At 38.1% G+C, this 12,027-nt stretch overlaps 3 protein-coding genes across 3 annotated transcripts in view; all 3 read left to right on the top strand.

Annotated features, from left to right (window-relative positions):
• The window catches only part of LOC124873912, a 30,866-nt gene extending 28,550 nt beyond the window's left edge, over positions 1–2,316 (top strand). The window contains exon 35 of the mRNA XM_047374963.1: positions 1,705–2,316. Coding sequence (XP_047230919.1) covers positions 1,705–1,916 — 212 coding nt within the window. The 3' untranslated portion in view covers positions 1,917–2,316. The remainder of the gene's footprint in view (positions 1–1,704) is intronic.
• On the top strand, positions 2,078–5,864 carry LOC124873913 (5-hydroxytryptamine receptor 3A-like). Its single transcript, XM_047374964.1, has 5 exons — positions 2,078–2,081; positions 4,438–4,598; positions 4,894–4,938; positions 5,256–5,362; positions 5,568–5,864. The coding sequence occupies exons 1-5, from the start codon at positions 2,078–2,080 to the stop codon at positions 5,755–5,757; spliced, it is 507 nt and encodes a 168-aa protein (XP_047230920.1). The 3' UTR covers positions 5,758–5,864.
• Positions 5,793–9,440, top strand: LOC124873239 (5-hydroxytryptamine receptor 3A-like). Its single transcript, XM_047373736.1, has 4 exons — positions 5,793–6,073; positions 6,715–6,925; positions 7,520–7,729; positions 8,793–9,440. Exons 1-4 carry the CDS (start codon positions 5,897–5,899, stop codon positions 9,122–9,124), a joined length of 930 nt encoding a protein of 309 aa, XP_047229692.1. The 5' UTR covers positions 5,793–5,896; the 3' UTR covers positions 9,125–9,440.
• Positions 9,441–12,027: the final 2,587 nt, after the last annotated feature.

Below are 12,027 nucleotides of genomic sequence, written 5' to 3' on the forward strand. Positions count from 1 at the left end.
CATCAGGTGCACATGATTTGAACGTCACTACTGAGCCCGTTGAGGGAGGTTTGCCCTGTTTAAGCCTCAGACATTTAGTTTGGTGTGCTTATACAGTGCCTTGCGAAAGTATTCGGCCTCCTTGAACTTTTCAACCTCTTGCCACATTTCAGGCTTCAAACATAAAGATATAAAATTCTATTTTTTGTGAAGAATCAACAACAAGTGGGACACAATCGTGAAGTGGAATGAAATTTATTGGATGTGTCAAACTTTTTTAACAAATAAAAAACTGAAAAGTGGGGCGTGCAATATTATTCGGCCTCCTTGCTTTAATACTTTGTAGCGCCACCCTTTGCTGCAATTACAGCTGTAAGTCACTTGGGGTATATCTCTATCAGTTTTGCACATCGAGAGACTGAAATTCTTGCCCGTTCTTCTTTGCAAAACAGCTCGAGCTCAGTGAGCTCCAATTTCCTTCCACTTCATGATTGTGTCCAACTTGTTGTTGATTCTTCACAAAAAATTTGAATTTTATAGCTTTATGTTTGAAGCCTTAAATGTGGCAAGAGGTTGAAAAGTTCAAGGGGGTCAAATATTTTCGCAAGGCACTGTAACTTTTGAAGAGAGAGTGGACACCCTGGTAAGATCCAAAGTGCTCTCTTGGGTCTTCATTAAGAAGATTGTAGCAGCTTAAGATTCCAGTAAGAGATTTACAATATACTGAAGGAGGTCTCCAAAAACTCTTTGGATCTTACAGCAGGCTCTTGCTACTGCCGATATGAGACCTGCCTCCATACAAAAAGGAAATCTTAATCTCTAAGAAAAACATGAGGACTGATGTTTGCCACAGAGAACGTACACAAATATCAGGGGTTCTGGAAAAATTTTCTTTGGTCAGTTGGGTCTAAAACTGAATTTTTTCATCACCAGAACCAGACGACATGTTTGGCATGAACCCAATATCGCCTTCCAGGAAAAAAAAGCATGGCATGAACTGTGAAGCATGGGTTGGAACTGTCATGGTTTAAAGATGCTTTCGTGTAGCAGGACCTGACCATGATTGAATCCACCATGAAAATTGACATGTATCAAATGTTGCTTGAGGAAAATGTGGGACCATCTGTAAAAAAAAATTTAACCTGAGGCAAAACTGGACCCTGTAACATGACAGCGATCCAGAACATACCAGTGAACCCACCAAGAACTGGCTGAGAATAAAGAGATATAAAGTCCTGTGCTGAGTCAAAGCCCAGGACTTGATCTCATTGGGATTATGTGGGGTGATTTGTAACAGGTGGTACAGGCCTGAACCCCTTAAACATCTCACAGCTGAAAGGAAGGAGTGGGGCAAACTGTCCTTACACTGATTGCAGGGACTGGTAGATGGTCAAAGAAGTATGTCACGGAACTATTTCAGTCAAAGGGTGTAAGACTAGCTGTTAAAGGGTAGGGTGTCCTAACTTTTTATTCAATTAGAAAATACACTTTTGTTGGTATATTTTGTTGAATGAGTAAAGAAAAAGTAAATTTTTGGTGTTTACCTTTTTACTATATTTTCATAGATAAACAAATAAATAAAAAGGATTTGGCAATGATAGGACATGAGAATATTTATTTTGTAAGAAGTAAATTTTTCCATGACTGTAACATGCAAAACTGTTGCTCTTCTGTGCAAAAATAATGATATAATGCTACTCTTAATCTCCTCTCTTCCATGTACAGTTTCTCTCCCTGAGCTGCAGCTGATCTGTCAGTACTTGAGGGATCTCCGTGCTCATCTTCTGTCTGTGCAGAAGGAGAACGAGCTGCTGGACCAATGGTGTCACGTGGGATACGTCCTCGACTTCCTGCTCTTCCGCATCTATCTGCTTCTGATCAGCTGTTACGCCATGGTCATCATCACTATGTGGTGCATCTGGATCAGCCAGTCTTAACTGGGCTTAGTTTATATGTGAAAAATAATTGACATCTGGTTTAAGCTCTTTTTCTGTCCACTTTGCTTGCAAAAGAACAGCCAAAATTTTTCTTTATTAAAGGTCTTTTGGTTTCGTAAGAATATATCCAGTACATTAATACCTGGCAATTTAAAGTCATAATGAGTAAGATACAGCAATTACTGAAAATAATTTTTGGAATAACAGAAAATTATTACCATGAAACTGGTTTGGTGCCCCTGTTATCAACTGTTAAGTTTTTTGTCAGAAAATCGTATCTGCAGGAAACCTGTTGCCCCCTTTTTCTCTTTATTTATGAGTACCCATGTTTCTATATATACAGGGGTTGGACAATGAAACTGAAACACCTGGTTTTAGACCACAATAATTTATTAGTATGGTGTAGGGCCTCCTTTTGCAGCCAATACAGCGTCAATTTGTCTTGGGAATGACATATACAAGTCCTGCACAGTGGTCAGAGGGATTTTAAGCCATTCTTCTTGCAGGATAGTGGCCAGGTCACTACGTGATACTGGTGGAGGAAAACGTTTCCTGACTCGCTCCTCCAAAACACCCCAAAGTGGCTCAATAATATTTAGATCTGGTGACTGTGCAGGCCATGGGAGATGTTCAACTTCACTTTCATGTTCAACAAACCAATCTTTCACCAGTCTTGCTGTGTGTATTGGTGCGTTGTCATCCTGATACGCGGCACCGCCTTCAGGATACAATGTTTGAACCATTGGATGCACATGGTCCTCAAGAATGGTTCGGTAGTCCTTGGCAGTGACCCGCCCATCTAGCACAAGTATTGGGTCAAGGGAATGCCATGATATGGCAGCCCAAACCATCACCGATCCACCCCCATGCTTCACTCTGGGCATGCAACAGTCTGGGTGGTGCACTTCTTTGGGGCTTCTCCACACCGTAACTCTCCCGGATGTGGGGAAAACAGTAAAGGTGGACTCATCAGAGAACAATACATGTTTCACATTGTCCACAGCCCAAGATTTGCGCTCCTTGCACCATTGAAACCGACGTTTGGCATTGGCATGAGTGACCAAAGGTTTGGCTATAGCAGCCCGGCCGTGTATATTGACCCTGTGGAGCTCCCGACGGACAGTTCTGGTGGAAACAGGAGAGTTGAGGTGCACATTTAATTCTGCCGTGATTTGGGCAGCCGTGGTTTTATGTTTTTTGGATACAATCTGGGTTAGCACCTGAACATCCTTTCAGACAGCTTCCTCTTGCGTCCACAGTTAATCCTGTTGGATGTGGTTCGTCCTTCTTGGTGGTATGCTGACATTACCCTGGATACCGTGGCTCTTGATATATCACAAAGACTTGCTGTCTTGGTCACAGATGCGCCAGCAAGACGTGCACCAACAATTTGTCCTCTTTTAAACTCTAGTATGTCACCCATAATGTTGTGTGCATTTCAATATTTTGAGCAAAACTGTGCTCTTACCCTGCTAATTGAACCTTCACACTCTGCTCTTATTGGTGCAATGTTCAATCAATGAAGACTGGATACCAGGCTGGTCCAATTTAGCCATGAAACCTCCCACACTAAAATGACAGATGTTTCAGTTTCATTGTCCAACCCCTGTATATCAACATATGGGCATAATGACCACAGTTTGACTACATGTGTCATAAATATGTGTCAACATCCTTGATGTTGATTGACATTATTCAAGTAAAAAGGATAATAAGATCAAATAATCACTCAGAACGTCATGGATCCTGCTTTTTGCATGTGTGCCCTGCAGTTTTTACCTAATGTGATTCTTGAAGTATATATTTTTATTGTGTCTTTGTATTGTTTTGTTTTTTATTGTGTATATATTAAATGGAAGCAGTGTGCAGCTTGAGTTAGCTTGTGGTTGGTTCATATCACGTTAAGGATTTAGGAACCAGTTTTAAATCCAAACACTATCTTTATGTAAACACTACCATAAGATCTCTCCACACAACTACAGAAGCTTTAAAGTCTCATATTGAAAGTCAATATTAGCTGCTGGAGGAGGTAACGGGTACGGATGAAATCAGGTGATAAGAGCAGAGGCACCTCCAGTCGATTAGTTAGGCTTCAGACGTACGTCCATTACAATTTAAGGAACTGGAAGTAAAAACTATGAAGATTTCACATATCAAACCCCTTGCACTAATCCTCTTCTTTTTCAGTCTGTGTCATGGTAAGACAAAATCTTTTTCTAACACATTTTGTGTTATTTTTATATTTTTATTTACGTCTTGTCTTATTAAGTGTATGCTAATAATAATGTAAGTAAAATTTCATTTTATTTTTCATCCAGAAAAAAAACAATAAATGATACTTTAATGAATAAACTCTTCACTAATTTTGTTTTTTTATAGCATTGACAGCTTCAGGCTTTCCTCACACCATTTGTTTGTCTGTTTCCTTAGTCTGTAATCAGAAGATGACCTGATACTGTGCTTGTCTGTGTCTTTGTTTGTTGTTAAACCCTGTTTTGCTTTTTATGTCTCTGTTTCGAAGGCTGTGTAGCAGTTTTGAACTGCACCAGTCCAACCCCTAACTCCCTGTTTACAGAGCTAGAGAAACATTTATTCTCTAAGAACCTGATACCCCCTGTCGCAAACTTTTCCCAAACACTCAACGTAACAATCAGCTTCACTGTGGTTGGGATTTTAGGAGTGGTAAGTCTAAACAGTTCATTCATTAAAAAGATTTTTTGGCAAAATATGTAAATGGGTGAGCATGTGGTGACAGAGGACAGCTAATTAGGTTGAGTTGCTAATGTTCATGCATGTGGGAACATTGACAAAATATGACTTCCTTTAAAAGAAAAACATCTCCAGCAGAACCAGAATATATGATTTATTTTGGAGTCGGTGGTTAAATTACCTTTGTGCATACATTTAATGGTGCTTAACAGCAGCCATATTGTAATTCAGAATTTTCCTAAAGTAATAACAAATATTTTATTTGCAGGATGCAAAAGCCCAAACACTAACAACTTTTTTATGGCAAGTCCTGGTAAGAAAATAATGAAGTAATCAAATTAATGATTAGAATTTATTTTTTGGTGCATGTGTAGCATGATGCAATGATAAAAGCCAATCTATGTTAGATAAGATGCATTAAAGTTGGACCAAATGACAAAATCCTGCATTATTTTTGGAAAGATAATATAGAGACATTTTTAGAATGTCTGCATTGTCTCTCTATAAAAAGGTTTTGTTAACTTGAATAAAAATTAAAAATGTCACCATTTATTTTTATTTGTAAGAATAAGTAAGATCTTTCAATTATTATTCATCTACTGAGCAGGAGGTTTGTTTGTTTGTACCTAGCAGTGGGATATAGCGGGACTCAGCTGGGATGAGGAGCAATGTGGGACTGAAAGAGTCTCTGTGCCTCGGGAAAAGCTTTGGGTTCCAGATATCCACATCTCAGAGTTGTAAGTCTAAACCATTTTTATTCTTTAGAGGGTTTTGTATTGAAAATGTAACTCTTATACATTTAATAACTATCATTTTATAACTTTATTTCACTAATTTTGTATTGTAAAGAAAAATATGAATCAAAATGTTTTTAAAACAAGAAACACCTTGATAGTATCCTTAACAAAACAAGTTATTGTGTCTTTCTGTTCTTTATTTCAGCATGGATGAAGACAAATCTCCTTATATGCCATATGTTTACCTACACAACACAGGTCGTGTTTATGATGATAAACCAGTTAGAGTGGTCAGCTCCTGCAAGTTAGAAATCTATAATTTTCCCTTTGATATCCAAACTTGTTCACTGACATTTGGGTCATATTTACACTTTGGTGAGACAACATTTCTATGAAAAAATCATGTGTTTCTTTATTATACAATATTTAGATCTTAAAACAAGTTTATAATTTTTTACTGATGAAACATTATATGTTTAAATTATATGTGGACTTTGAATAAATGCTGATATGATTGACTAGCAAACTGTGAAAATGATTGTTTCTCAAGCTTCGGAAATACGGATGTTTCCTGGGAAGACAGAAGAACAGATTCTCAATGAGACCAAAGGCGTGCTGGAGACGAACGGGGAGTGGGACCTCTTCAACATAACCGTGGTCCCTTCCAGGCTAGTGTTGGATTCAGGAAACTACTCTGAGATCAAATTTCAAGTCAGTTTGATTTTTCATCTTCATATTTTTGAATATATGTTCATTCTTCTGCGAAAATATGTGCATATTAAAAATGTAGTCCCAGTAGGTTCAGTATCAACATCAATCTTCCTGTAATATGACTGTTTATTTAAAACAAGAACAACTATATCTATATTCCTAAAATTGATTCTGTTGGATTATTTCATTTAGTTTTGGGTTTTTTATTTTTTTCTTTGAGAAAAAAGTATCTTATTTACTATAGTATAGTACTACTATAGTATAGTGTGGTATGGTATGGTGCGGCACAGCGCAGCACAGCACAGTATAGTGCTGTGGCTCAGTAGGAAGAGTAGTTGTCTTGCAATCAGAAGGTTGTGGGTTTGATTCCAGCTTTCTCCTGCCATATGTTGATGTGCCCCTGAGCAATGCACTTAACCTCAAGTTGCCTACTGATCTGTGTATTGGTCTATGAATGTGAGTGTGATTGGGTGAATGTGGCTCTAGTGTAAAGTGCTTTGAGTGGTCTGTATGACTGGAAAGGTGCTATATAAGTTCAGTCCATTTACCATTTATAGTATAGCACGGTTGGGTATGGTACAGTATAGTACACTGTACAAGCTTCACTGAGTTTCAGTTTTCTTACTGTGTGTCATCAACAGCTGATCCTACGCCGCAGACCAACTCTTTATGTGGTGAACCTCCTGGTCCCCAGCTGCTTCCTTGTCACTGTGGATCTTTTCAGTTTCCTGCTGCCTCCTCAGGGTGTAGATAGATCCTCCTTCAAGATGACCCTGATTCTCGGCTACACCGTCTTCCTGCTTATCATGAACGACTTGCTGCCGGTCACAGGAGACACGACACCCCTGATCAGTAAGTCACACCTTAGAGTTGGTGTGTCTTCAATTCTGCATACAGTACAGCTAAATTGTCACTTTAAAAGGTGAATTCCAGCTACAGCTGCAAGGACATCCATAAATATTGGACAACAGCAGACACAAAAGTACAGGCAACATGTAAGCAAGGGTATAAGAAAACCAAACTGAGGAGGTGAAAATGACTGGCTTGTTGTCTCACAATTTATCCATGTTTCTACTGAAGGACATGCCACTTCAACAGCAATGTTAGCACAGGCATCACATGTTCATTAAATTTAAATGCTGGAAGTATCGATCTAAGTAGAACGTAGTCAGTGACTTTGTTTATTTTGGGCTATGCACTGTGTGTGAAAAACACAACCCCAACTGTACACAAGGAGATGAGTAGCAGGTTTATCAGGTTTTAATCTAAACATTGTTTCCTGATCAGGATTCTGACTTAGATGGAAATGAATACCAACATACAAAGAGAAGTATCATGTATCCTCCAGTAAAATCTGATATTTAACCCACAATCTCCTTCTTGAGGATTAACAAAGTCTGATTTAATAACTTAGTCTAGTTTCAATTGCTCTGATGTTTCCTACAGATGTGTTCTTCTCCATCAGCCTGGCTCTGATGGTGGCCAGTCTTCTGGAGACCGTGTTCATAACAAACATCCAGTTCAGCTCCAGCCAGTACAGTGCTGTGCCTCACTGGCTCAGGGTACTGGTGTTACGTTATCTCGCTGTTGTCGTATGTATGCCTCCAAAGGAGAAGAGTGACAGAGTTACTGTCTACCTCAACCCAACAAACAAAGGTAAAGAAGAAATGTGGCAAACCTTATATTGGGTGGTTAGAGGAAGTTTAGAATTTGAACGAATCATTTAAGGATTTTTTATTGTCATACCAGCTCACATTGACATGTTAGAGTACGAAATTCAGACTCAGGTCTCAGTTAAGAAGCCTAACGTTTAAAAGGAAAGCTAAGTATAACATACAAAGCTAAATCTTACAATAAATAAAAATCTGTAAAATATATGCAGCCAAGAGCAAAAAATAAATATACACAGTTAAATAGTGAAGTTGCAAAATTACTTTTGCAAAGTACTAAATATACACACAAGGTAGTCCTTAAGGTTGTCTCTAAAGTGAGTGATAGATTAAATGCAAGTTACATGAAAATGCTCTGAAAAGATTTTTTCAAAATTTTTCAAAACTGATTTCTTGTTGTCCGTCTCTTTCAAGCACGTGAAGATTGAACTTCACAATTAGCCAGAAATGTACCACAAAGTTAAACTACTTAAGCACTTTTTATCTCTGATATTGATTTAATGTTTTCAATATGGATAGGATGTAAAAACAAAAATTCAAGTACCGTTGATGAAATTTCATCATTTTAATTTTCATTTAAACAAGAATATTAGAATACTAGAACAAATACTAGAAAACTAGAACAACAATCTAGTGATATACTAAATCAAATGCAGAGTGTTTTATGTTAAATTGTTTATTTTTTCACTTCTGAAATGAAAAATACTATTTTTGAGATGATTATTTTCAAAGGTGAGGAAAGTCAGTAAGTGGGAAAAAAGAAAATCTTGTTTTTGTTGTCGTTGGTTGGATTGTTTCTGTCACAGCTATGGAAAGTCAGCTGTAAATCAGTTCTTATCGACTGACTGTAGGGCCTTTTGTGGCAGAAATATGTATTACAAAATTCAAAATTGAATTTAGAACGGCATAAAGACTTTAATTCAAAAAGACAAAGAATGTGTTTGTGTTTCAGGGCAAACAATTTACTAATAAAGGAAAAATAATATGACAGGTATCATATTTTAACCACAAAGCTGTCAAAAATCAGAAATCTTCTGATATTTCTCCAGGTATTTCCCCAGATTCAACAATAAATAAGAGCTCCATAAGCATCACAGAAAATCAGGGTATCTCAACGGACCCTCAACCAGTGAAGGCCCCCACCCGCCCTGCTGCCCCTCCAGAACCGGCTCTTGAGGAACTGAGGAAGCTGAGCAGAGATCTCACAGCCATTCGTCTTCAGGTGGACAAACACTTCCAGGGGTCCAAAACTGCTGAGGAATGGCAAATGATTGGAATAGTAATCGACCGTCTGCTGTTCGGCTTGTACATCCTCTTCATTCTTGCGAGCTTTGTCACCATCACTGGTATCTGGATCCTGAATAATATGTATGCTGCATAATTTAGGTTTGAGGGATAAAAACACAAGAATTTTACAGTTTTGTTTTTTTAATTGATTGGGTTCATTTCTATAAAACCAAATCAAAACAGACGGAGGTTAACTTACAACTCCAATTCCAATGAAGTTGGGATTTTGTGCAAAACGTTAAAAAAAATCAGAACACAATGATTTGCAAATTCTGTCCAAATTATATGCCATTGAATACACTACAAAGACGAGATTTGTTTTTTAAAGATATGTTTTTCAGCACTAGTGGCCTTTATTTTGTATTTTTCCTTTGACAGTAGGCAGACAGGAAAGAGGGGTAGAGAGAGGGGGAGACATTTGGCAAATGTTGCCAGGTCTGAGACTTGAACCCGGGACAGCCGCTTCGAGGACTATACCTCTGCACATGGTCGCGCGCTTTCGCCCCGCCAGATATTTAATGTTCATAATGATAAACTATATTGTTTTTTGCAAATATTCACTGATTTTGAATGTAATGCTTGCAACACATTCCAAAAAAGGCTGGGACAGGAGCAACAAAACTAGGGAAAGTTGAGGAATGCTCAAAACAGACCTGTTTGGAGATTCAGCAGGTAAACAGGTTGAATGGAAACAGCTGAGTATCATTACTGGGTATAAAAGGAGCGGCCTTGGAAAGCTCAGTCGTTTACAAGCAAGGATGGATGAGGTTTACAACTTTGTGAACAACTACGTGAGCAAAGATTCCAATAGTTTAAGAACAACGCTCTTCAAAGTACAATTGCAAGGATTTTTAAGGGATTTCATCTTCGACAGTCCATAATATCATCAAAAGATTCAGAGAATCTGGAGAAATCTCTGCACGTCGCAGCGAGGCTAAAAACCAACATTGAATGCCCGTGACCTTTGACCCCTCAGGAGCACTGCATTAAAAACCGACATTAAGTAACGGATATAAGCACGGGGGCTTAGGAACACTTTAAAAAACCATTATAGGGTAACAGTTCGTTCCTACATGTACAAGTTAAAACTCTACCATGTAAAGCAAAAGCCATATATCAACAACACCCAGAAACGCGTCTCTGGGCCCGAGCTCATCTAAGATGGACTGACGCAAATGGAAAGGTGTGCTGCACTTCATTGAGTCAACAGTTCAAGATGCTTTTGGAAACATGGACGTCCTCCGGGCCAAAGAGGAAAAGGACTATCTGGATTGTTATCAGCATAATGTTCAAAAGCCAGAATTTGTGATGGTAGAGAGGTGTGTTAGTGCCCATGGGATGGGTAACTTGCACATCTGTGAGGGCGCTGTTAATGTTGAAAGGTACATATAGGTTATGGAGCAACATATGCTGCCATCCAAGCAACGTCATTTTGAGGGACGTCCCTGCTGATTTCAGCAAAACAACGCCAAGCCACATTCTGCACGTGTTACAACAGCGTGGCTTCATAGTAAAAGAGTGTCGGTACTACCTGGCCTCCCTGCAGTCCAGACCTGTCTCCCACTGAAAATGTGTGATGCATTATGAAGCACAACAGACGACAGCAGAAACCCTGGACTATTAAGCAGCTGAAGTTCTACATCAAGCAGGAATGGGAAAGAACTCCACCTACAAAGCTTCAACAATTAGTCCTCAGTTCCCAAACACTTATTGAGTTTTGGTAAAAGGAAAGGTGATGTAACCCAGTGGTAAACATGCTCCTTTTGGAACGTGTTGCAAGCATCAAATTTTAAATGTTTGAATATTTGCAAAAAGAAACAATTATCAGTTTGAACATGAAATATCAAGTCTTTGTAGTGCATCCAAATGCACATATGTTGAACAGGATTTGCAAATCACTGTATTCTGTTTTATGTACATTTTACACAACATCCCAACTTTATTGGAATTGTGGTTGTAATTTAAATTCAGTTCCTTTTCATAGTTATGAAACAATTTATATAATTTCATGTAAAATAATAAAATGTCTCTTTTATGCTTGTTCTTTTCCTGTTTTTTCTACAAATAAAGGTAGATTTAAATGTCTATTGGTAATTCTGTGCAATAACAAAAATATTCTTAATATTATCATAAAAATATTATTAGAAAAATGTGTTTTTTCTTTTTTCTTTTAATAAAGTAATGAACTGATAAAGTTACTTGTGAGCTCATGAAAACATGAGACCGAAATAGTCTCTCATCTTCTGGGAGGTAGGAATTATAAGGAATTTTACAACTGCTGTAGCAGATATAATTTATTTTGTCTAACTACTGGCTAACGACATAATTAAGGCATACTAAAGAAAAAAAAATTTACATATGTGGACAAGAAAATTCATGGATCCAAATCATGGATCTTCCAAAAGATTGTATGCCTGCAAAAAGCAACATTTGACACTGGTTAATCTCTGGTAGGTTGACATTTTACCAAAAATCTGAGAAGCAGGAGGTGAAAATGCTCTCATTAGACAAGGTAAATGCATGGTAGTAGTGAAGAAAGCAGAGAACCTGCACAGATTTGTAATATGAAAATATTAGAAGAGGCTGCAGTGCTTTAATGTTCAGTTGTGAATCAGCGTTTTAAAGCTGAGAGGGCTAACACATTTGAAGCATTTAAGAAAACAACTGGCTTCAGAGAAGTATTAAAGACTTTCCATGTGAACCTTTTTAAGCTCCTCTGTGCAGTCCGGTTTGTTGATACATCTGTTCAGACTGGCTAGACAAAAAGACCAAACAGTTAATGAAAAGTGAAGCCATAAAATTTCTTGGATGAAGGTTCACTGCAGGACAGGTTAGACTGGGTATACGCCATTGCAAAGCATTTCTTTTCATCATGTAGAGCACCTTGCCTGTCTTGTTGCCGAAATGTGCTTTAAAAATAAACTTGCCTTGCCTACATAGACCACCATTCTAGACAAGACCTCAGTCTCTTTGTCCTTGTGTAATTCTCCTGCCAAC

The sequence above is a fragment of the Girardinichthys multiradiatus genome, chromosome 9 (genome assembly GCF_021462225.1).
Source record: "Girardinichthys multiradiatus isolate DD_20200921_A chromosome 9, DD_fGirMul_XY1, whole genome shotgun sequence".
NCBI classification, from domain to species: Eukaryota; Metazoa; Chordata; class Actinopteri; order Cyprinodontiformes; family Goodeidae; genus Girardinichthys; species Girardinichthys multiradiatus.